The following is a 26,290-nucleotide window of genomic DNA, read 5'->3' as shown; positions in this document are numbered from 1 at the left end:
AGATCTGCAGAGCCCAGCGTCACCCACTCACCTAGTCGAGGTGACTACCATCCGGTGCCCTCCTGGTGCCACCTGACTACTGGCTAGTAGTCACGAACTTGGTCCCCTCTGCTTTCAGGTATCGTCCATCTTCAAGATCCAGGCTTGGATCACTTCGAACTCTCTTCACTGGTCGCCTGCCAGCATCTTCCTTCCAGGCTCCTGGTCCGTCTACGAGGATTCCCGACGTCTTTTCAGACCTATGCAGCTGCAGCCCCTGGGCTAGGTAACTTCGGCATTTCGGTGCCCCAGCATAGCCTCACTATCCAAGGGTCAGAATCCACTTTCGTTTTCCTCCTACCAGGTCGGGTTCGCCCGAGAACACTAACTTTGTGAAATCTAGCTACCAGAGACTTTGTCCCGCATCCCGCGTGAGAGTGCACACTCTGCACCCGAGTCCCCTAGGCCTCCTAGAAGTAATCTGAAGATTCTATAGTCAAGTCCTAGCGATTCCAAAGCCTATTAGTACTGTACTTACCTGCTAGTAATTTCGCATTCCACTTTCAGAGTATATGGTTTTCCGTGCCCCTCGGGCATTTGTATATACTGTGCTAACTTAAGTATTTTCGTAAGAGTTTTGTTTTGTGCTTAGTACCCTGTCCTCATAAAGAGTACAGGGCTGTTGTGATTCTAATAAATACATTGTTTATTTTCATAACACTTGTGTGGTGTCCTTTCACTTGGTGTTCAAGGGGTATATGTGATGGTATAACAGCTGGCTTAACACGCCCTCTCGAGTCTTTAGCCTTAGACTGCTCGTATCCACGCTACTAGGATAGCTGGTCTATAAGGTTGACTTACAACCAATCACCATAAGGGTTGTTTGGACTGATACAAAGTGCTCACTAGAATAGTGAACATTATATATCAGGCCAACTTCTCACAGGCTCCTTACAGGTTTACAGCTAGCATTGATCAGATCCCTCACCAAACTATTCAGTTTGTCAATGGCCGATAGAATTTCAGATGAGAGATATTATCTACCAGCAGAATATCCATAATCAAACCTCGGTTGGATCCCACCAGGGCAATCAGAACAGACAGAATAATAACTCTTCGCCAACTAACCCTAAGCCTCTTATCTTTTATGCCCAGGTCTGTTGGCCTTGCAGATTTATGAGGACCCTTATAACCAGGTATATCAAAAACGAATCCAATGGGGTTGTGATCACTATACTTGTGTTCCTTAAGTCCCACCCCAAACCCCCAGCAGAAACAAGCAGGCTCAAATCCTCTGTGCCAAAAATGTAATCAATAACTGTAGCTAAATCCCATCCCACAAAAGTGGGTGTCTGCGTAGATAGATCACCCACTTTCTCAATTGTATTAATCAGACAAAAGTTTAAGGGGGCCTCTAAGAATTTCCCCCCTCTGCAATCAACAGCCTGGTCATATAAATAGTGATCGTCCCTCACTGCAAATGGATCTAGCAGAGTGGTATTTATAACTATTTTGGCGTTAAAATCTCTGCCTACTATAGCATGAAAATCATTGGACGTACTAGCTGATCTGGGATTTAGGGTGGACAAAACAGAAAATAAAATGTTAATCTGGCAGCCTAGTTTGCAAACAAGGTTGTAAAAATGAATAACGAAAAATAATGCTCATTAAGAAGGATAACCTATACTATTACAATCCCCTGATCCTTACATACAACTTGAATAGCCATATAAACCTTTGCAAAGTGAATCAAGGTCATCAATCGCCCCCGCCCCTCTCCCCCCTTGACTCCCCATCCCCCAAGCTCTCCGCCCAGGAACATTGATTGCAGGAACAGAGAAAATTACATAACCATCCCATTGAATACCCCCCCCCCCCCCCCCCCCCAGAAGTCCATGTTTCCTGCATCATAACTGTATCAGATTTAGAGATATACTCAGTCCAATCCTCATCATAGAGCTTGGTTTGATAACCTGCAACATACCAGCATGCAAGATGAAACAAAGAATCTGTCCTGATATGGGTATCCAATGACACAGATTTTACGACACCAATATCTGAGGTAGCAAAAATCCTCCGATCTTCTGAGGAATTACAAATAGGTGGTTGTAAATCAAACCGTATGTCTCTTTTAATAATACTCTTCAGTTACCTATCACTTTCCCCTCATTGAATCACTTGAAGAGTCACTTGCCCTTAACATTGCATGAACCCTCTCGTTGAAAAGTTTATGACTAAAATGTGTTCTGTCCTCAGCAAGTGGAGACCAAAACCCTGAAAATCTAACAGGTTACAATCTGGTCCTCACAGATTTCACGCCACTGTTACACTGTGCAAAGTTATCCTACTTCCAGTAACTCATAATCTCCCAAAGGTGATATCTTTATGCCTGACCTGACAATATAATCCTCACTTTTTTCACTCTCATATCTATTTCTCAGTCATCTCTTTGCCTCTTTGAAACCTTTAATTCCTCCAAAATCACTACCATTGCATTCCTCTCAAGATATTTTTCACCATCCCCCCACTTTCATATTCTTCAAACTGTCTCACACCTTCCACTCTCATCCCTTCTCCTCCTCAACAAACACATGCTGGTTTTAATACTCATATCATGAAACTCAGGTTTTGCACCTTTCAATGTCTTCACCCAACAAAGATTTAAGATCTGCCTTGCACCTCTGTGTTTTGCATTTCCTTCTGGTTAGATAACTCCAGTTTCGCCACCTGTTCTCTGTATTTCAAATCTCTTCTGTTTTGCCCCTACTAAAGAAATGACCTGGAGACTGTCACTCGCCCATCTCTTAGCTCCCAGTTCTCTCCAGGATGCTTGCATGCCTTGCGTTCAGCTGTCTCACACCTGCCTTTTGTTGTACAACCTTAGTAACTGCAGTCGTTCATTCTGATTCTCCGTCTATTTCTCGGAACACTGAAAAACCTGCCAGACAAGTTACATGTAGCTGAATTAAAAAGAACAGATGTGGACAATAATGAAATATTGATTAAATGGATCTGAGTGCCTGTTAAATGCTAACAGAACAGTTTTTAATGTGAACATGGATTCAGAATAGCTTTTCACTAACCTTTGACAGGAACCTGCTTTGGAAAAGCAAATCTGCAGTATATAAATAAACCTGTATATAACAATCAATGCACTTACCAGATCCACAATAATAACTATCTGGTGGGGTACATGCTGTGTTTAAGGTGTCCTCCAGAAATTGGAGAGATGGCAGTACCTTGCAAACTCTAAATGCAGCACACTGTCTTAAAGGCATTCTCCTACAATGGCAGTTTTGTGAGGATTTTGCCTTATTTCGGGTGCCGCCAGTGCATGGGTTACCAATTGGCTACTGTGGAGGTCTGCTCTTTAGGAATGGCATATTTTAGAATGTCAGCAAAGTTCATTCATTTTCTTTGGTTTCATCAGTCTTACTTACCCATAGCGATGCAGAAATGCAGAAGCATGCTCAAGATTGTGGTTTTATGGTTAGAAGCAAGAGGTCAGTCCAATCTAAACTTATTTATGGCAACATATCAGGTAACCCGCAACATTTCAAATAGTTTTCACTTACAAAGGAATAGCAAAGCTGTGTCTAGGTAGTAATTGAAATATCGGAAAGATTCCACCGCCATCAAGGGGTGGGTGACTGAATTTCCTAAAACTGATACTCCATGTTTTACCGTTCCATGTCAAAATCTACAATTTCTTTCTTATCATTAGTATACATTTTACAAATGCAGAGTTCATAACTATGTCATTTGATTTTAGACATATTATAGGTGCTTGTCTACAAGTCTGTATTCCGCGGGTGTTAAAATGCCACTTAAGCGTCATTCTTCTTTCTTTCTTCAATGTTGGGCATGTGCAAAGCAAATGGATAATGTTCTCTTCTCCGGAAAGATATTGGTTCTGTTGTACGGAGCCATGGCGTTGCGTAACATGCTCCTGGGTAAATGCCAAAGTGTGCTTTAAAAAAAAATTTTTTTTTGCTTTAATGCCCAAGGGGTTTCTAAATAGGATTGTGCTTTGACAAAATTGTATTAATTCATTAGTGTCCATGCATGCGTTCTTTTTGCAAGAGAATCTTTATCTTTATGCATCGATGGTTGTTCTGTTATTTTAGTAATAGTTTTTTTTTAAGATTCTGTAGTTATAGGCATATCCCAAATCGCATGTGCTGAATATTCATCTAATAATATGGTACACCACTTAGGAAAAGAGAAAAAGATTTTTATAAAAAAGGGATACCTCACATTCGAAAATAGCGATCGAGAAAAGGAAATATAGACACACTACCCAGATATTGGGCTTCTACTACACATAATACCCATGTAGAGATAATCTTTACAAGTTTAGACAAAACATTTTAATATTATCAAAAAAGGGGAAAACGGGAACATGGGCGGACTGTGCCATGAGTTGTTTACGAAAAAAATTAATAAAAACATATTTGACAAAAAAAGGGGGAAAACATATTTAAATATAATAATCAGGGTGCTCATACAGTTACACAGACTGTGTTACAGTTGTGAACATTGACAGGTGTAAACAAATAGTGGCTGAGGGAAAATCACCAAAAACAGGTTTCTAAACAAAACAAAAATACACATCAAAAATAATGATATCCTCATTCATTGAAGCCACAATATTGGCGTTGACGCCGTTTCAACCCTTTAAATGGTTACCCAGGCAGGAATTAGGAAACACCTTTAAATTATTCGAGTGTGTCTAATCTTGTCAGGGGGATGCTGAGAGTAGGTACTGAGAACTTTTCTTTCACAAAGATGGTAACTACTACAAAGAAAGGGAAGGAAACAACCGAAAAACATGCCTAATGGAACCTAAATCCTGATAAAAGCAAGGAAGGGAAAAACTAACGAAAGCACAGGACTGCGATACTAGTGCAAACTAGATTGTGGAATAACTTTTGAGTATGCCCAACAACTACTAACTAATATTAACTATTTGTCCTGAGCCCTGAGTGAGTGTTTTTCAGTCCTTATGACCCAGAAGCATTAAGGCCTAAGCTCCAGCCACAAAGGGCCTTTCTAGTTTCTACTTCCCTGTTTTCCAAAATGTCCACCTCGTGTGTCTCTGCCCCAGTGATAACACCTGGCATGGATGATTGGTGAGTGTATTCTGCATAAGTGCCTTTTGTTGATCCTATTTTTTATTAAACGACTATACAACAACTTTGGCTCTCTTGACGATTCGTGACGTTGGAGTGCCGTGGACTCCTTGGACCCCAGGGCTCTGCCATCAACATGTCTTCAGTCGTAGGGCCCCAGTGCAATTGTTAACTATGCCACTGCTTAGACAATCCAATGTACTAATGTGTGAAGGGTAGAATTATTGTTTTTAAAGGTTCACTTAGCATCCACAGTGCTGCCTGTATCACACATTTAATTAATGATGGCTTCTTTCAACAGGTGCAGACTTTATAACCATTCTGGAGAGTGATGCATCGAAACCTTACATGGGAAATAATGACCTGACCATGTGGCTGGCAGAAAGGCTGGGCTACTACTCAGATTTTGGCCCAAGCACAAGGGATCACACCTGGGGGTGAGCCTACTGGGACTACTTACCTAATGTATATTCTGATGTATGAGGTTACAGTTTATCATGTGTCAGTTTAGGATACATAGGAGCAGATTTACGAGCCCCTGACACTGCCAGTACGTCACTTTTTGTGACGTCCTGGCAGCACATTTCTCTGCCCCATATTTACAAGGACAGGAAAAACCACCCTGCATGGCTTTTCCTGTCCTTGTAAATATGGCCCCTTTACACACAGCACTTTGCGTGAAAGGGGCGTTCCATGGGTGTTGCTGTGGGTGTTCCCACGCAACACCCATGGAAGCAGACACATTTCCAGATTTACGAGGATTCGTAAACCTGGAAATGCGTCAGTATGCTACGCCACGCTATGTGTGGCGTAGTGAGGGGTGGCGTAGCGAGGCACAACGGGGAGAAATGGTTTAATTTCTCTCCGTTTATTTCCTCTTTCGATACATGCTGCATTCTACAGCATGCATTGAAAGAGGAAAATGCCTGTAGTGATTGTTTTTGTGCAGGAAGGCACTCCTTCCTGCACAAAAACAATCTCCTCATGATGCAGGCACCCTTGCACAATGGTGCAAGGGTGGCAGCGCCGGCGCATGGCAGCAGTTTGTGCACATGTGCAGGGGAGAGCACTGGAATGCAACATATCCTTGTAAATATGTAGCATTCCTGTGCTCTGAAAGTGCACCAGCGTGACACAGCCAAAGGGCTTGCGGTGCCACGCTGAGGCACTTTCTCGTAAATTTGCACCATAGTGCTTTTGTGAACTTCTGAATATTTTAAAACCAGCTCCGAATTAAACCCCACCTAATCCATCAGGGACCCTTCGAAGAGTCCACCACCTCAACACTATACTGCATCAGTTAACAAGTCTGACCTGGCATGTATATGAAGCATGTACATGATGAAGTGTTCAATGTCATGATAGCAATATGATTCATTTAAAATGCGTATCGAAAAGGACTGCCATAGAGCTGTCGGGTATCCTGGAAGGGTATCTACTTTTTTAATCTAGTATTGAAAGAAGGAAATTCCACGTTATGTTCAAACAATGAATGTTCTCTACTGTCATAACTAAGCTTGTTATGAGTTAGACAGAGTTTAAAAAGTGAGGAGGAAACATATCTTTTCATCGACAGCTAGTGTGGTGAATCTGCATCGGTAATTTAGCACCCTAAATTGCAGAACTATGTAAATGCGAGACTAGACTGGAATATTTGGAGACTTGTGGTCACCGTACTGGAGACACTACAGGTGTCAGAAGATGGCTTTAGGCAAAGAAACAAAGAGTAACAACAAAACTAGCAAGTTTGCTTGTCTGCCCAGGTAGTTTCAGCAGAATGGCAGTACTAACAAAGATAAGGGGTCTCCTTTGGAAAGAATAGTAGCGGCCTGATTTGCCATTTGATGAATATATATGCAGAAAAAAATCAATATAGAAACCGGTAGTGAAACAGGAAATTGAGATATCTGGATTGTAACACCCTGAGCTGAGAAATCAATAGTGCAAAGTCCTGATCTAGAAAAATAATGGCAAGGGAAAATGAACAAGAACTCCTACTGAAAGAAATAGATGTTGGTGCCAGCTCATCTGATATGTGGAGATATTAGGATATTCTGAGGGAAAAAACAACTGACACAGAAATCTGAAAAAACAGAGACAGAAAGAGAATAAAAATCTATAAGTAAGACCTGCTGTCTGCTCAGCTAACACATAAAAGTCGGAACACAGCAGAAAAAAACAGATGCGGCACATATTATCAAAAGGGAGAGGTAGAAAAATATAGAAACTGACAGAACCAATAGGTCTTACCAATGCAAGCTACTGGCAATGTCAATGTTTTTAGCCATGGTGCACAGGGCACGCAATAAGGAGAGTGTAGATTTCTCCCACCCCCACCCTTCCAACAGCAATTTTTTAAGAAGCTCTTATGATGAGGCCAGTGCAACAGTACGGGTGGGGCAGGCAACAACATGGGTTGGAAGGAGGAAGTCAGCAATGCGGGATGGGGTAGGAGGGGGCCGCAGAAACATGGGACAGTATGTAAGGGGGCAAGCAATGGGGTGGAACAGGACAGGAGTGGGCAAGCAACACGCGAGAGGGTAGAATGGGAGCAAGCAATAACACAGAGAGAGGTGGAAGGCTAGGTGGGAGCAAGCAACAAAACGGAAATGATGGGAGGGGACAAGCAACAACACAGAGAGGTTAAGGAGGGTGGGGGGGCCCTATCAACAACACAGAGAGGTTAAGGAGGGTGGGGGGGCCCTATCAACAACACAGAGAGGTTAAGGAGGGTGGGAGGGTCCTATCAACACCACAGAGAGGGAAAGGAGGGTGGGAGGGTCCTATCAACACCACAGAGAGGGAAAGGAGGGTGGGAGGGTCCTATCAACAACACAGAGGGAGAAAGGAGGGTGGGAGGGTTCTATCAACAACACAGAGAGGGAAAGGAGGGTGGGAGGGTCCTATCAACAACACGCAGAGGGAAGGGAGGGTGGGAGGGTCCTATCAACACCACAGAGAGGGAAAGGAGGGTGGGAGGGTCCTATCAACACCACAGAGAGGGAAAGGAGGGTGGGAGGGTCCTATCAACAACACAGAGGGAGAAAGGAGGGTGGGAGGGTTCTATCAACAACACAGAGAGGGAAAGGAGGGTGGGGGGGGTCCTATCAACAACACGGAGAGGGAAGGGAGGGTGGGAGGGTCCTATCAACACCACAGAGAGGGAAAGGAGGGTGGGAGGTCCTATCAACAATACAGAGAGGGAAAGGAGGGTGGGAGGGTCCTATCAACAACACAGAGAGGGAAGGGAGGGTGGGGGGGGGGGGTCCTATCAACAACACAGAGAGGGAAAGGAGGGTGGGAGGGTCCTATCAACAACACAGAGAGGGAAGGGAGGGTGGGGGGGGGGTCCTATCAACAACACAGAGAGGGAAGGGAGGGTAGGGGGTCCTATCAACAACACAGAGAGGGACAGGAGGGTGGGGTTCCTATCAACAACACAGAGAGGGAAAGGAGGGTGGGAGGGTCCTATCAACAACACAGAGAGGGACAGGAGGGTGGGAGGGTCCTATCAACAACACAGAGAGGGAAGGGTGGGTGGGGGGGTCCTATCAACAACACAGAGAGGGAAGGGTGGGTGGGGGGGTCTTATCAACAACACAGAGAGGGAAGGGAGGGTGGGGGGGGGTCCTATCAACAACACAGAGAGGGAAAGGAGGGTGGGGGGGTCCTATCAACAACACAGAGAGGGAAGGGTGGGTGGGGGGGTCTTATCAACAACACAGAGAGGGAAGGGAGGGTGGGGGGGGGGTCCTATCAACAACACAGAGAGGGAAAGGAGGGTGGGGGGTCCTATCAACAACACAGAGAGGGACAGGAGGGTGGGAGGGTCCTATCAACAACACAGAGAGGTTAAGGAGGGTGGGGGGTCCTATCAACAACACAGAGAGGGAAAGGAGGGTGGGAGGGTCCTATCAACACCACAGAGAGGTAAGGGATGGTGGGAGGGTCCTATCAACAACACAGAGAGGGAAAGGAGGGTGGGAGGGTCCTATCAACAACACAGAGAGGGAAAGGAGGGTGGGGGGATCCTATCAACAACACAGAGAGGGAAGGGACGGTGGGGGGGTCCTATCAACAACACAGAGAGGGAAGGGAGGGTGGGGGGGTCCCATCAACAACACAGAGAGGGAAAGGAGGGTGGGAGGGTCCTATCAAAACACAGAGAGAGACAGGAGGATGGGGGTGTCCTATCAACAACACAGAGAGGGACAGGAGGGTGGGGGTGTCCTATCAACAACACAGAGAGGGAAAGGAGAGTGGGAGGGTCCTATCAACAACACAGAGAGGGAAGGGGGAGTGGGGGGGTCCTATCAACAACACAGAGAGGGAAGGGAGGGTGGGGGGGGGGTCCTATCAACAACACAGAGAGGGAAGGGAGGATGGGGGTCCTATCAACAACACAGAGAGGGAAGGGAGGGTGGGGGGTCCTATCAACAACACAGAGAGGGAAGGGAGGGTGGGGGGGTCCTATCAACAACACAGAGATGGAAGGGAGGGTGGGAGGGTCCTATCAACAACACAGAGAGGGAAGGGAGGGTGGGGGTGTTCTATCAACAACACAGTGAGGGAAGGGAGGGTCCTATCACCAACACAGAGAGAGACGGGAGGGTCCTATCAACAACACAGAGAGGGAAAGGAGGGTGGGAGGGTCCTATCAACAACACAGAGAGGGAAGGGAGGGTGGGGGGGGGGTCCTATCAACAACACACAGAGGGAAAGGAGGGTGGGGGGTCCTATCAACAACGCAGAGAGAGACAGGAGGGTGGGAGGGTCCTATCAACAACACAGAGAGGTTAAGGAGGGTGGGGGGGTCCTATCTACAACACAGAGAGGGAAAGGAGGGTGGGAGGGTCCTATCAACACCACAGAGTGGTAAAGGAGGGTGGGGAGGTCCTATCAACACCACAGAGTGGTAAAGGAGGGTGGGGGGGTCCTATCAACAACACAGAGAGGGAAAGGAGGGTGGGAGGGTCCTATCAACACCACAGAGAGGGAAAGGAGGGTGGGGGGGGTTCTATCAAAAACACAGAGAGAGACAGGAGGGTCCTATCAACAACACAGAGAGGGAAAGGAGGGTGGGAGGGTCCTATCAAAACACAGAGAGGTTAAGGAGGGTGGGGGGCCCTTTCAACAACACAGAGAGGGAAAGGAGGGTGGGAGGGTCCTATCAACACCACAGAGAGGGAAAGGAGTGTGGGAGGGTCCTATCAACAACACAGAGGGGGAAAGGAGGGTGGGAGGGTTCTATCAACAACACAGAGAGGGAAAGGAGGGTGGGAGGGTCCTATCAACAACACGGAGAGGGAAGGGAGGGTGGGAGGGTCCTATCAACATCACGGAGAGGGAAGGGAGGGTGGGAGGGTCCTATCAACAACACAGAGAGGGAAGGGAGGGTGGGAGGGTCCTATCAACAACACGGAGAGGGAAGGGAGGGTGGGAGGGTCCTATCAACACCACAGAGAGGGAAAGGAGGGTGGGAGGTCCTATCAACAACACAAAGAGGGAAAGGAGGGTGGGGGGTCCTATCAACAACACAGAGAGGGAAGGGAAGGTGGGGGATCCTATCAACAACACAGAGAGGGAAGGGAGGGTGGGGGGGTCCTATCAACAACACAGAGAGGGAATGGAGGGTGGGGGTCCTATCAACAACACAGAGAGGGAAGGGAGGGTGGGGGGGGTCCTATCAACAACACAGAGAGGGAAGGGAGGGTGGGGGTGTCCTATCAACAACACAGAGAGGTTAAGGAGGGTGGGGGGGTCCTATCAACAACACAGAGAGGGAAGGGAGGGTGGGGGGGGGTCCTATCAACAACACAGTGAGGGACAGGAGGGTGGGAGGGTTCTATCAACAACACAGAGAGGGAAAGGAGGGTGGGAGGGTCCTATCAACAACACAGAGAGGGAAGGGAGGGTGGGGGGGGGGTCCTATCAACAACACACAGAGGGAAAGGAGGGTGGGGGGTCCTATCAACAACGCAGAGAGAGACAGGAGGGTGGGAGGGTCCTATCAACAACACAGAGAGGTTAAGGAGGGTGGGGGGTCCTATCTACAACACAGAGAGGGAAAGGAGGGTGGGAGGGTCCTATCAACACCACAGAGTGGTAAAGGAGGGTGGGGAGGTCCTATCAACACCACAGAGTGGTAAAGGAGGGTGGGGGGGTCCTATCAACAACACAGAGAGGGAAAGGAGGGTGGGAGGGTCCTATCAACACCACAGAGAGGGAAAGGAGGGTGGGGGGGGGGGTTCTATCAAAAACACAGAGAGGGACAGGAGGGTCCTATCAACAACACAGAGAGGGAAAGGAGGGTGGGAGGGTCCTATCAAAACACAGAGAGGTTAAGGAGGGTGGGGGGGCCCTTTCAACAACACAGAGAGGGAAAGGAGGGTGGGAGGGTCCTATCAACACCACAGAGAGGGAAAGGAGTGTGGGAGGGTCCTATCAACAACACAGAGGGGGAAAGGAGGGTGGGAGGGTTCTATCAACAACACAGAGAGGGAAAGGAGGGTGGGAGGGTCCTATCAACAACACGGAGAGGGAAGGGAGGGTGGGAGGGTCCTATCAACATCACGGAGAGGGAAGGGAGGGTGGGGGTCCTATCAACAACACAGAGAGGGAAGGGAGGATGGGAGGGTCCTATCAACAACACGGAGAGGGAAGGGAGGGTGGGAGGGTCCTATCAACACCACAGAGAGGGAAAGGAGGGTGGGAGGTCCTATCAACAACACAAAGAGGGAAAGGAGGGTGGGGGGTCCTATCAACAACACAGAGAGGGAAGGGAGGGTGGGGGGGTCCTATCAACAACACAGAGAGGGAATGGAGGGTGGGGGTCCTATCAACAACACAGAGAGGGAAGGGAGGGTGGGGGGGGTCCTATCAACAACACAGAGAGGGAAGGGAGGGTGGGGGTGTCCTATCAACAACACAGAGAGGTTAAGGAGGGTGGGGGGGTCCTATCAACAACACAGAGAGGGAAGGGAGGGTGGGGGGGGTCCTATCAACAACACAGAGAGGGAAAGGAGAGTGGGGGGGTCCTATCAACAACACAGAGAGGGACAGGAGGGTGGGAGGGTCCTATCAACAACACAGAGAGGGAAAGGAGGGTGGGAGGGTGCTATCAACAACACAGAGAGGGAAGGGAGGGTGGGGGGCCTATCAACAACACAGAGAGGGAAAGGAGGGTGGGGGGGTCCTAACAACAACACAGAGAGGGAAGGGAGGGTGGGGGGTCCTATCAACAACACAGAGAGGGAAAGGAGGTGGGAGGGTCCTATCAACAACACAGAGAGGGAAGGGAGGGTGGGGAGGTCCTATCAACAACACAGAGATGGAAGGGAGGCTGGGAGGGTCCTATCAACAACACAGAGAGGGAAGGGAGGGTGGGAGGGTCCTATCAACAACACGGAGAGGGAAGGGAGGGTGGGAGGGTCCTATCAACACCACAGAGAGGGAAAGGAGGGTGGGAGGGTCCTATCAACAACACAGAGGGGGAAAGGAGGGTGGGAGGGTTCTATCAACAACACAGAGAGGGAAAGGAGGGTGGGAGGGTCCTATCAACAACACGGAGAGGGAAGGGAGGGTGGGAGGGTCCTATCAACAACACGGAGAGGGAAGGGAGGGTGGGAGGGTCCTATCAACACCACAGAGAGGGAAAGGAGGGTGGGAGGTCCTATCAACAACACAGAGAGGGAAAGGAGGGTGGGGGGTCCTATCAACAACACAGAGAGGGAAGGGAAGGTGGGGGGTCCTATCAACAACACAGAGAGGGAAGGGAGGGTGGGGGGGTCCTATCAACAACACAGAGAGGGAATGGAGGGTGGGGGTCCTATCAACAACACAGAGAGTGACAAGAGGGTGGGCGGGGGGTCCTATCAACAACACAGAGAGGGAAAGGAGGGTGGGGGGGGGGGTCCTATCAACAACACAGAGAGAGACGGGAGGGTGGGAGGGTCCTATCAACAACACAGAGAGGGAAAGGAGGGTGGGAGGGTCCTATCAACAACACAGAGAGGGAAGGGAGGGTGGGGGGAGTCAGTCAGAATATCTTTATTCGACTTAATTAAAGTCATACAAAGAAAGAAAGCATTAAAACAGCACGTTAAAAAGTATACATTGCGGTCATGACATTTAAAAAACATCTAACTCAATACGCATTTTAAATACTATTTACACATGATTAAAAGGTGTGTATATATATAAAACAGTGCCTATAATATGATTTCATACATTTAGTAAACTTTTAGGGCGGAGATTGGCCAGCAACTTTCGCCCTCGCTGCCGCGACTAAAAAATTTGCAAGACTAAATGCTGTACATGGATTCGTCATAAGCTGTAGGTAGAGCAGTGCGGGTCTCACCTGTGTGAACCCTGCATTTTTGAGTAAGGGGAGCAAGTGTTTTTTCCTCTGCTCATGGAATAAGCTACAAAACATGACGAAGTGCATTGCGTCCTGCACAGAAAAATGGTCGCAGCTGCAAGGGGCGGCTAGTTCTGGCTTCTGCCAACCCTTGAAAGAGCCTAGGTGAAAATGAATAAGGTTGAACCTTAGTTTAGTTAATAAAAACCTATGGTAAGGGATGGTTACGAAACGGAGGTAAGGGGCCATTTGGGAATCGCTCATCAATAGGAAGTGAGCCCTTACTGCAGGCTTCTGAAGCTCGACTGCCTCACGGCTTACTTCCTTCCTTTCTAAAAAGGCTTTTTTTGTTTGGGCTATATCACGGGTCGTGATATTCTCTGGGGAGCGAAAAAGTTCTGGGAGACCCAGGTCTGAGAATGATTTACTTAGATAGGCCAGCCAAGGAATTTTGCTCTGATTATCCAGTGATAGGACGTCCCTCAAGATTTTATGGTTCAGAGGTAAATCAGCATTTAACCAAATTTTCAGCCACAAGGTCAGGGGTGCAACACTTAATAGGTCCGACAGATATGGCAACCCAACCTCCTTATGAATGGAATAGGTGGGGGTTGATTGGGGGACAGAAAGAAGGGATCTTATGAATCTATTTTCTGCTCTCTGAATGGGGTCAAGGTTTACATAACCCCACAGAGAAGATCCATAAGATGCGATGGCGACAGGCTTACTTTTGTATATCTTCAACATCGCTTCCATGGGCCTGGCACCCAATTTGCCGGCAAAGCCCAGGAGTGCGGAGGAAGATCTAGTTACTGCCAACCTCTTTGCATTTATCTGTGGGCCCCAGGTACATTTTTGGTCGAACAGCACTCCCAGATAGGGAAATGTGGTTACCTCGGACACAGGAGTCCCACTGCAGAAGAATGATTTGTGTCTTCTCTTTACGCCCTCTATGCCCATGACCATGGTGTGGGATTTAGATGCGTTAACCTTTAGGTCCAGATTTTCCATAAAGGAACCAAATGCATCAAGAAGAACCTGCAGGCCAACGCCCGTCCGGGCTATCAGCACGGCATCGTCCGCGTACAGGAGTGCCGGAATGTGGGTGTCTCCTGCGCGCGGAACGTCCGCGCCCCTGCCCCTCAGGTGTGCCCCCAAGCCGTTGATGTAAATGGTGAAAAGCGTAGGGGCCAGGATGCAGCCTTGGCGTACTCCTTTGAGGGATTTAAATGAGGAGGTACACCTACCATTGTTGGACACTCGGACAGCTGCAAATAGCTCCTGATGTAACGAGGCCATATACGTGACCAGGGCTTCGTCAATTCCCATATCTAACAAAATCGACCATAATTTGGACCTATTGACGAGGTCGAAGGCCGACGAAAGGTCCATGAAGGCCAGAAAAACTGAGCCCTCCTTAGCCATTGTATACTTAGAGATGAGTAGATACAAATTAATGCATTGCTCGATCGTACCTTTACTCTCTCTAAAGCCATATTGTAGATCGCACAGCCCGCCGCAACCCTCAACGTTCTCCCTCAGTCTTAATAAGAGAACTTTCCCCAAAATTTTTACAGTGGAGTCCAGCAAAGATATAGGCCTATAAAATGCTGGGTCGTCCCTCTGGCCTTTGTTTTTATAAATGGGAACGATAATAGAATTAGCCCATGATGCGGGTGCTGCGATGAAGTTTACTGCGTTAAACACATTAGACAACACTCTTGACCACATTTTAGGAGAGAACATAAAAAAGTCGGCCGGGACTCCGTCCGGTCCCGGAGCCTTATGTTTGGTGGTTTCCATAAGCGCCTTTTCTACTTCTTGGGGATTGAAAACAATAGGGTTAACATTCCCGTTAGAAGGTAATCGACTATTAGTGACCTCTACGGCTGCATTGCCCCCATACACATTTTTAAAAAAGGATAGCCATTTTTCCTCAGTGATCACACAGTCCATTGGTAGATTATTGTCTTCCGAAAAAAGAGGATGCTTGATAATTTCCCAGAATCTTCTGCTGTCCTTAAGCACCGCCGCTGAGAGGAGTTCCTCCCATGTTTCGCGCTTAATGGAATCCTTGCGGCTCTTTACTGCTGACTTATAGATTTTCCTTAGCCTCGCAATTTCCTCTTTTGCTCTTGGAACAATTTTAAGAGCCGCCAACAGATCTCTGTGGGCCTTCGAACATGCAGAGTCGAACCAACGCTTGTGAACTTGAGTTCCCGAAAAAGGTTTAGCTATAAGATCTTTCGAGACCTGTGCGCATATTTCCTCGTAGGCTGAGACCAATAGGCTCCCTTGAGTATCAGGATTCTGACACAGCTCAGTCTGCATTTTAATCTTAGGGAAGCATTTTTTGTAAAAGTTTTCCGGGATCACCTTTGCCCATTTTATTCTTCTATCTTGATCTGTAGACCTCAGAGAGGAGGCTGGGTTTACGATTGATGGTGCTGTTCCCATCTGGCTGCCCCACGCCACTTCGAGTAGCACTGGGTTGTGGTCACTGAAGTGGGTTGCCACCGTCCTGTATGCCGTGATAAGAGATAAAATACCAAGAGAAACGAAAATATAGTCTATTACAGAACCATTCTGACTGCCGTTGAAAGTTGGCGTTCTAGCACCGAAATTGGGTTCGTAAAGATTATAATTAGCCAGTAGGTCTTCAAGCTCCTGGCCCTCTGTAGAATGTTCGAAGTGGGGCGCAACTAAAGCAGCGTCCTCATCGTCACATGCTACACTTCCCTTACAGGCTAAATTGCATAAATGAATGTTAAAATCACCTAGTAAAACTAACTCAAATACAAAAGAGATATTCTGTAGGACTGAATTTAAAATGCTATCTAAATTAGCGATATTTCGACCATTATAAGCACAGTTACCTGAATTATAGAAGTTGACATACAAGGTCCTACTAGTTTTATTGATAGTCCTTTCAACGATCAATATGTTATCAGATTCAGACCTAATCTGTCTGTAACTTCCTTTTAAATCCACGGAAAATAAGAGCACCAAGCCACCTTTGGCTCTGCCCATTCTACTAGGGACAGCAGAACTTGCGAAACTGGTGTACCCATCCCACCAGATATTACTGGAAGTGTCCCATGTTTCCTGTAGCGCGATGATGTGGTACTTTGATATAAAGCTGCACCATACTGGGTCCTGGCGTTTGGTGTTTAGGCCTGCCACATTCCAGCTTAAAATCCTACATGACTCCCTAATGGTCGTAGATTCACTGCCACTCTCAGAGTCGCCTTCCTCTGAAACTTGCGCTAATGTGGCCCTAGTAGAATTCACGTGACAGCAATGCTGTGTCATCCCTCTGATGGTGCCCGTATCAGGACCAGCGTCTGACCCAAAAGAAAGTATTTGCTGGCCACGGGTGATGGGTATATGTGGCTCTATGACTTCATTAGACTTTTGAGAGCTTTGGAGGCCGTCGATTTTATGGCCCTCTTTGCGTGGGTTCGAATTAATTAGTCCAGAATTGTTTGGGTTAGATCTTAATGCAAGTCAATCACAGGTGTTGAGGTCCGATAAGGGGCCAAACCTATTGCCTGTGGTGAAGCCCCAAGCAGAAGGGGTGGCTGGATGGATCTGACCAGCATGAGCTAGATTCCACTGGTGATGTGGAGTGATTGGGTGGCCCATAGCCGGGTCCATTCTCTGCCACCGTATTGGCCTGGTGCCCCGTGCACTGTATTCGTAACCGGATAGGCCGTTCACCCATCCGTTAAGTCCCAGCACTTGCGGGTGAGCCGGGGGGATGATCCGCTCATATGGGTAATTGGTTCTTCCTGGCATTTGCTGCGATGTAGGCAGAAACCGATCACTAGTGAATCGGGAGCCCGTTGCCCCTCCCCAGCTGCTATTGTTCCTGTACTTAATTGGCCTGTTAGTGTTTGCTAAAGTAGCAGATTGGGGCTCGTTATTAAAAAATCTGAGTGTTAACGGGACTATGGATCCATTACGCCGTTGAGGCGGAAAGAGATTGGTCAGGATTTCGGGGAGAACATCTGCATTAGTGAAGTTTATGATGACGCAGTCTCCCTGAAACTTTTTCGGCTTGTTACCAATCCAGGGTACCCTCCTGGTCGAAACTATATCACCTGCCAATTTATCGAACCCCTCTTGCGCCATGTAAATGTTGTTAGAAAGCCAATGTAGGACTTTGTCCTTGAGATCCTGGTTGGACTCTGATTTATCTTGTGACAAGACAGGAACGTTGGCCAATACCAAGACTAGCGGTAAGGCTTCCGCTATAAACTGAACCGGGCTGGCCTCTTGATTACGAGCCACTGTTACATCAGTGGTGGTGACGTGAGGGCCCCCGGTTGCCGCGTTCTGATTCGGGGCTATTGATGTTAAGGATGGGGGTGGGTATGGCAGGTCTGATTGAATAGGCTGCACACAACTGTCAGTAGAGGGAACATCCTCATCCGTAGATATTAGATCTGCAACGAGGGTTGAAAGATTCTCTAGTTCCTTAGCCAAGTTACCGTGAACCCCTCCCAATTTCTTAACTTCGGCGGTCAATTTGTCCACTTTCCCGATCAGGGGCTTTATGATAGTTTTGATCTTGATATCCATCATTTCTTGTATCCTGTTGAAGAGATCATCATCAGATATGCGCTTAGACTCGAGATCTAACTCATGGTCTGGGGAGTTACCCATCCTTCTGGAGGGTGGGGTGGCTGGCCTCTTCCTCCCCTGTTGTTTCCCCCCTCTCTTGGCTGCTATTTTCCTACATGCTCTAACAGCACGGTTAGGGGGAGACTGGAGCTGAGGGGCCTCATCTATGGCGTCTGTCTGGATGCTTGTCTCGGTAGAGGCGTCGTCAGCTAAATCTATAAGATCAGCACTGTCCTTGGCAGAAGTAGAGTTTTCAGTGGCTTCAATGTGATTGATCGGAGAGTTGGAGCCAGAATCTACAGCGATAGACTGTGCGTTTCCTATCAGGGAATCGGACATAGCTGTGCTTGTGGATGGGCTATCTGCAAGCAGCACTGGTGATTGGCTTAGGCCCAGAGATTGCCTTCTCTTGCTGTTGATGCTGGTTACCACTTGAACTAGATATGAATCAAGGGTGTTCACAGCTTCGGAAGGTTGAGGGACCAATTTTTTACCCATATTTTAAATTAATGATTGAAGAGTCATAAACTCACGCTGTCGGCTAGACTTTGGCCGATTAACTTGCTGGTCTTGACGGGTAATACTGTATAAGGTGGCCGACTCGAAGATATTGAATAATGACTATGTTATTGGCCGAAGTTTACTCCCAAAATCAGGAACCAAAAAACCGTACCTCAAGCCCACGTAGTCGTCTTCAGGGGGGTGGCCTAACCTGGCCTTGTAGCGCCTCGGAGGGCCTCAGAGGGCCCGCCCTTTGCCCGGGCTTCGCCCCGGGCGTCCCGCTCGCGTCCCGCTGAGCTGAGGGCTAGATGCTTTTGTAGCCCCTCCTGGCGCCTAGGATCGGCGTCAGGGAACGCGCCTCCGCCGCAAAGGCTGCCGGGACCTGTAGTCCCGAGGCGGCGGTGGCGTGCCTGGTGCTCGCGGTTTTCACTGCAAATTCTTCCTGGGCAGCGTCACTGCAGGTAATGGCCCCTGTGTTCTTCTCCTCGCGCTGTGCTCTGGTCGCTGTGTCGCAATAGAGGACTCCCCCCGCTTCACCGAGGGCTAGATGCTTTTGTAGCCCCTCCTGGCGCCTAGGATCGGCGTCAGGGAACGCGCCTCCGCCGCAAAGGCTGCCGGGACCTGTAGTCCCGAGGCGGCGGTGGCGTGCCTGGTGCTCGCGGTTTTCACTGCAAATTCTTCCTGGGCAGCGTCACTGCAGGTAATGGCCCCTGTGTTCTTCTCCTCGCGCTGTGCTCTGGTCGCTGTGTCGCAATAGAGGACTCCCTGGGGAAAGGAGGGTGGGGGGGGGTTCTATCAAAAACACAGAGAGGGACAGGAGGTTCCTATCAACAACACAGAGAGGGAAAGGAGGGTGGGAGGGTACTATCAAAACACAGAGAGGTTAAGGAGGGTGGGGGGGCCCTATCAACAACACAGAGAGGGAAAGGAGGGTGGGAGGGTCCTATCAACACCACAGAGAGGGAAAGGAGGGTGGGAGGGTCCTATCAACAACACAGAGGGGGAAAGGAGGGTGGGAGGGTTCTATCAACAACACAGAGAGGGAAAGGAGGGTGGGAGGGTCCTATCAACAACACGGAGAGGGAAGGGAGGGTGGGAGGGTCCTATCAACAACACGGAGAGGGAAGGGAGGGTGGGAGGGTCCTATCAACACCACAGAGAGGGAAAGGAGGGTGGGAGGTCCTATCAACAACACCGAGAGGGAAAGGAGGGTGGGGGGGTCCTATCAACAACACAGAGAGGGAAGGGAAGGTGGGGGGTCCTATCAACAACACAGAGAGGGAAGGGAGGGTGGGGGGGTCCTATCAACAACACAGAGAGGGAATGGAGGGTGGGGGTCCTATCAACAACACAGAGAGGGAAGGGAGGGTGGGGGGTCCTATCAACAACACAGAGAGGGAAGGGAGGGTGGGGGTGTCCTATCAACAACACAGAGAGGTTAAGGAGGGTGGGGGGGTCCTATCAACAACACAGAGAGGGAAGGGAGGGTGGGGGGGTTCTATCAACAACACAGAGAGGGAAAGGAGAGTGGGGGGGGGGGGTCCTATCAACAACACAGAGAGGGACAGGAGGGTGGGAGGGCCCTATCAACAACACAGAGAGGGAAAGGAGGGTGGGAGGGTCCTATCAACAACACAGAGAGGGAAGGGAGGGTGGGGGGCCTATCAACAACACAGAGAGGGAAAGGAGGGTGAGGGGGTCCTAACAACAACACAGAGAGGGAAGGGAGGGTGGGGGGTCCTATCAACAACACAGAGAGGGAAAGGAGGTGGGAGGGTCCTATCAACAACACAGAGAGGGAAGGGAGGGTGGGGAGGTCCTATCAACAACACAGAGATGGAAGGGAGGGTGGGAGGGTCCTATCAACAACACAGAGAGGGAAGGGAGGGCGGGGGTCCTATCAACAACACAGAGATGGAAAGGAGGGTGGGGGGGGGGGGTCCTATCAACAACACAGAGAGAGACGGGAGGGTGGGAGGGTCCTATCAACAACACAGAGAGGGAAAGGAGGGTGGGAGGGTCCTATCAACAACACAGAGAGGGAAGGGAGGGTGGGGGGAGTCCTATCAACAACACAGAGAGGGAAAGGAGGGTGGGGGGTCCTATCAACAACACAGAGAGGGACAGGAGGGTGGGAGGGTCCTATCAACAACACAGAGAGGGAAAGGAGGGTGGGAGGGTCCTATCAACAACACAGAGAGGGAAGGGAGGGTAGGGGGGTCCTATCAACAACACAGAGAGGGAAAGGAGGGTGGGGGTCCTACCAACAACGCAGAGAGGGACAGGAGGGTGGGAGGGTCCTATCAACAACACAGAGAGGTTAAGGAGGGTGGGGGGGGGGGTCCTATCAACAACACAGAGAGGGAAAGGAGGGTGGAAGGTTCCTATCAACACCACAGAGTGGTAAAGGAGGGTGGGGGGTCCTATCAACACCACAGAGTGGTAAAGGAGGGTGGGGGGGTCCTATCAACAACACAGAGGGGGAAAGGAGGGTGGGAGGGTCCTATCAACACCACAGAGAGGGGAAGGAGGGTGGGGGGGGTTCTATCAACCACACAGAGAGGGATAGGAGGGTGGGAGGGTCCTATCAACAACACAGAGAGGGAAAGGAGGGTGGGGGGTTCCTATCAACAACACAGAGAGGGAAGGGAGGGTGGGGGGTCCTATCAACAACACAGAGAGGGAAGGGAGGGTGGGGGGTCCTATCAACAACACAGAGAGGGAAGGGAAGGTGGGGGGTCCTATCAACAACACAGAGAGGGAAGGGAGGGTGGGGGGTCCTATCAACAACACAGAGAGGGAATGGAGGGTGGGGGTCCTATCAACAGCACAGAGAGGGAAGGGAGGGTGGGGGGGTCCTATCAACAACACAGAGAGGGAAGGGAGGGTGGGGGGTCCTATCAACAACACAGAGAGGGACAGGAGGGTGGGAGGGTCCAATCAACAACACAGAGAGGGAAAGGAGGGTGGGAGGGTCCTATCAACAACACAGAGAGGCAGAGAGGGACAGGAGGATGGGAGGGTCCTATCAACAACACAGAGAGGGATGGGAGGGTGGGGGGGTCCTATCAACAACACAGAGAGGGAAGGGAGGGTGGGGGGGTCCTATTAACAACACAGAGAGGGAAAGGAGGATGGGAGGGTCCTATCAACAACACAGAGAGGGAAGGGAGGGTGGGGGTGTCCTATCAACAACACAGAGAGGGAAGGGAGGGTGGGGGTTTCCTATCAACAACACAGAGAGGGAAAGGAGGGTGGGGGGTCCTATCAACAACACAGAGAGGGAAAGGAGGGTGGGAGGGTCCTATCCACAACACAGAGAGGAAAAGGAGGGTGGGAGGGTCCTATCAACACCACAGAGAGGGAAAGGAGGGTGGGAGGGTAGGAGGGTCCTATCAACAACACAGAGAGGGAAAGGAGGGTGGGAGGGTCCTATCAACAACGCAGAGAGGGAAAGGAGGGTGGGAGGGTAGGAGGGTCCTATCAACAACACAGAGAGGGAAAGGAGGGTGGGAGGGTCCTATCAACAACACAGAGAGGGAAAGGAGGGTGGGAGGGTCCTATCAACACCACAGAGAGGAAAAGGAGGGTGGGAGGGTCCTATCAACAACACAGAGAGGGGAAGGAGGGTGGGAGGGTCCTATCAACACCACAGAGAGGGAAAGGAGGGTGGGAGGGTCCTATCAACAACACAGAGAGGGAAAGGAGGGTGGGAGGGTCCTATCAACACCACAGAGAGGGAAAGGAGGGTGGGAGGGTCCTATCAACAACACAGAGAGGGAAAGGAGGGTGGGAGGGTAGGAGGGTCCTATCAACAACACAGAGAGGGAAAGGAGGGTGGGAGGGTCCTATCAACACCACAGAGAGGGAAAGGAGGGTGGGAGGGTCCTATCAACAACACAGAGAGGGAAGGGAGGGTGGGGGGGTCCTAACAACAACACAGAGAGGGAAGGGAGGGTGGGGGGTCCTATCAACAACACAGAGAGGGAAAGGAGGGTGGGAGGGTCCTATCAACAACACAGAGAGGGAAGGGAGGGTGGGGGGTCCTATCAACAACACAGAGAGGGAAGGGAGGGTGGGAGGGTCCTATCAACAACACAGAGAGGGAAGGGAGGGTGGGGGTGTTCTATCAACAACACAGAGAGGGAAGGGAGGGTGGGGGGGTCCTATCAACAACACAGAGAGGGACAGGAGGGTGGGGCGGGGGGTCCTATCAACAATACAGAGAGGGAAAGAGGGTGGGGGGTCCTATCAACAACACAGAGAGGGAAAGGAGGGTGGGGGGGGTCCTATCAACAACACAGCGAGAGACAGGAGGGTGGGAGGGTCCTATCAATCAACAACACAGAGAGGGAAATGAGGGTGGGAGGGTCCTATCATCAACACAGAGAGGGAAGGGAGGGTGGGGGGGTCCTATCAACAACACAGAGAGGGAAAGGAGGGTGGGGTGGTCCTATCAACAACACACAGAGGGTAAGGAGGGTGGGGGGTCCTATCAACAACACAGAGAGGGGCAGGAGGGTGGGAGGGTCCTATCAACAACACAGAGAGGGAAAGGAGGGTGGGAGGGTCCTATCAACAACAAAGAGAGGGAAAGGAGGGTGGGGGGGTCCTATCAACAACACAGAAAGGGAAAGGAGGGTGGGGGGGTCCTATCAACAACACAGAGAGGGACAGGAGGGTGGGAGGGTCCTGTCAACAACACAGAGTGAGAAAGGAGGGTGGGAGGGTCCTATCAACAACACAGAGAGGGAAGGGGGGGTGGGGGGGTCCTATCAACAACACAGAGAGGGAAGGGAGGGTGGGGGGGTCATATCAACACCATAGAGAGGGAAAGGAGGGTGGGAGGGTCCTAACAACACCACAGAGAGGGAAAGGAGGGTGGGAGGGTCCTATCAACAACACAGAGAGGGACAGGAGGGTGGGAGGGTCCTATCAACAACACAGAGAGGGAAAGGAGAGTGGGGGGGGGGGTCCTATCAACAACACAGAGAGGGACAGGAGGGTGGGAGGTCCTATCAACAACACAGAGAGGGACAGGATGGTGGGAGGGTCCTATCAACAACACAGAGAGGGACAGGAGGGTGGGAGGGTCCTATCAACAACACAGAGAGGGAAAGGAGGGTGGGAGGGACCTATCAACAATACAGAGAGGGAAGGGAGGGTGGGAGTGGTCCTATCAACAACACAGAGAGGGACAGGAGGGTAGGAAGAGGCAAGCATCAACATGGAGAGAGACGAGGGTTGCAGCACATGAAGGAGACGGCTTGCAAACACATGCACTGACCTGGAATGCTTCAACTAAAAGAAAAACGTAGGTCTGAAAGTGCGAGCAGTGGAAGGACACAAGTACTTGGGCCATGCTTCAGGAGAGGGACAAACACACAAAGATGAAGTGAAGCTGGAATGCACTGACCTAATACAAGCATGAAAATGAGAGTGAGGACGAAGCCTGATGGTAATTAGTGGCTGGGCTTAAAGTCCGCTGTAAGCTTACAAAATGTCTCGCAAGGGACTGCATGTTCTGTCTGAAGCAAGACCTAAAAAGGAGTCCGCGAGGCAAATAAGCTAACAAGTAATCCGATGCGATATAGGAGCAGACATTGTAGACAAAGCACTCTACAATGACAGTAACCACAATAAGGACTCTCAAATAATAGAGAAAAGGTTCGCCATGGTGGAGATAAGATGGCTGGACATAATTTGTATTAATATCAAATAGTTAATTAAAATTAGAACATACATTTTGTAATATTAAACATGCAGGTTTGTCAGCCTAGAGGACATTGTTTTAAATGTCAGTGTTGAGATGCTATAATGTCCACAAACAAAGTTAAGTGTACAAAACAGGTCAAAAATAATAGAAAAATACACAATTAGAATAAGTGCACAGTGTAGTACATAATATCTTTCCAATGTGTAAATATGTCAACTGTGATTCATTGTGAATGGATATGAGTGGAATAAAAGTGATAATAGCTGTGCACAATTGGAGGTAATAATGTAACATCAACATTTTTCAGCACCAAATGTGTCAGGGACATCCTGTTTTGAAATATTCTTAATCGGACATGTTCATGGCGTTGTAAAACACAACCAATTAAAAACTGCACTTAAAGCCAGGAGTGAAACTTAGAAATAATAAGAATGATTCGATGTTAAACAGATGTTGTTATTGCTAGTTATGATGAGGAATCAAGGCCACTGGATAGCGCCCTACAAAATGGCCCTGATAATGGAGTACACAATTACAACCAAGACCCACTCCCACTGTGTTGTGCTATGCTGTGCTGTGGTGTGCTGTGCTGTGATATATTATTGTGGGATTCAGGTGGGATTTATTTAAACAGATGCAGAGATTATGTAAAGTAAGATTAGGTAGCCTTATGGGCACCCCGCTAATGTGCCACCAAGCATTGCCATGTCATGACGTCTCTGACTACACCTAGCTTGTAATTGTGCTTGTGCCCACTTCATAGCACTAATTTATCACCTTACACACATGCATACCAGTAATTGACTAGTTTTTCTAAGTGCCTGCTCTTTTTTTTAACCACAAGTTCCAATAAAGATATGTTTTCCAAAAAGTATCTATGGATAAATCATAATTGGATACCCTTATGTTTTATTTAAATGAAATCATTTTTACAATATGCTATATTTTATAGGGACAAATTATGAATATGAGAACTTTTCAGGGTTACAATTGAAAGTGAATTTGAATTGAGTGCTTGGGGAAATTTGATGGCTATCCTCGTCTATCATTGGCATCGCAAAGTCTGCAGTGCACTGAGGGAAGCTCACAGGAGGGGTTCAAGGAGGTGATGGCCAAATAAAGCGCCGATGCATTGCAGGCTTCATGGCACTGGAGACACACAATACTACAGCTGCTTCCTTTTCTGTTTACACAGATTACTGGTCCTGTCCAGGTATCCAATCTTGGAATCGGTTCATCACCTCCTTCCATCCCCAGAGGGTGAGATAGCCCCAGCCATCTCCATGACCGTCAACATCTCTGGCACTCCGGTGGACTTCGTGGTCACACACTTTGGAAATGAAGAGTATGTATTTTTTTTATTGTTTTATAAATTCAAAGGTTTCTTGATCTTGCAGCCTCAAAGTCAGATTCTAGCCATCAGAACACTACAAGCAACGACATGTTTTTGCCACCCAAAGATTCCAGTTCTAAACATTCCATACTTTATCATATTTAAATAGAGCTTTGGGTCCTGAAAGTTTACTAATTCAAAAGAGGCGCTGGGAGGTATATGTTCGTAGTACTGGTCTGGCATCCTCAAGTACAAATTAACTAAAGAAACTCATGTTTCTGACTCAAGTGTTACCAAGTATGGCCTTGTATTGTTCATCTTCCGTAATTGTCAGGTGCTCGTCATAGCTTTTAGAGTGTCAGCAAAAGCAACACCTCCTAAAATTCAGGTCGGTCCAGGAAGTCTCTTACTGCCCCTCTTGGTACCAAGAGATACCTAGGCGCAATCCCACTCCTGAACAGCACTGCCCCCTATGGGTTTATCAGGAGTCACGCAGACCAATACACTTTCATCTTTTACACATACAACATTGACAGGGCTGTTGTTAGCCAAGACCTTTTGAGTTTATTAAAATTATGTTTAATATACTTATGGGAGTTTTCAGCAAGTCCTCTTCGTCCATTGGTCTGTTGTTGTTTTATTCA

At 48.8% G+C, this 26,290-nt stretch overlaps 1 protein-coding gene across 1 annotated transcript in view; it reads left to right on the top strand.

Annotated features, from left to right (window-relative positions):
- Nucleotides 1-26,290, top strand: part of CWH43 (cell wall biogenesis 43 C-terminal homolog) — a 433,217-nt gene that overhangs the window by 285,766 nt on the left and 121,161 nt on the right. Inside the window, exons 11-12 of the mRNA XM_086962659.1 lie at nucleotides 5,413-5,548; nucleotides 25,509-25,658. Coding sequence (XP_086818785.1) covers nucleotides 5,413-5,548; nucleotides 25,509-25,658 — 286 coding nt within the window. The remainder of the gene's footprint in view (nucleotides 1-5,412; nucleotides 5,549-25,508; nucleotides 25,659-26,290) is intronic.

The sequence above is a fragment of the Lissotriton vulgaris genome, chromosome 3_1, assembly GCF_964263255.1.
Source record: "Lissotriton vulgaris chromosome 3_1, aLisVul1.2, whole genome shotgun sequence".
Lineage (NCBI taxonomy): Eukaryota > Metazoa > Chordata > Amphibia > Caudata > Salamandridae > Lissotriton > Lissotriton vulgaris.
Note: the sequence above shows the minus strand (reverse complement) of the source record. Positions and strands in the feature narration are given on the sequence as shown.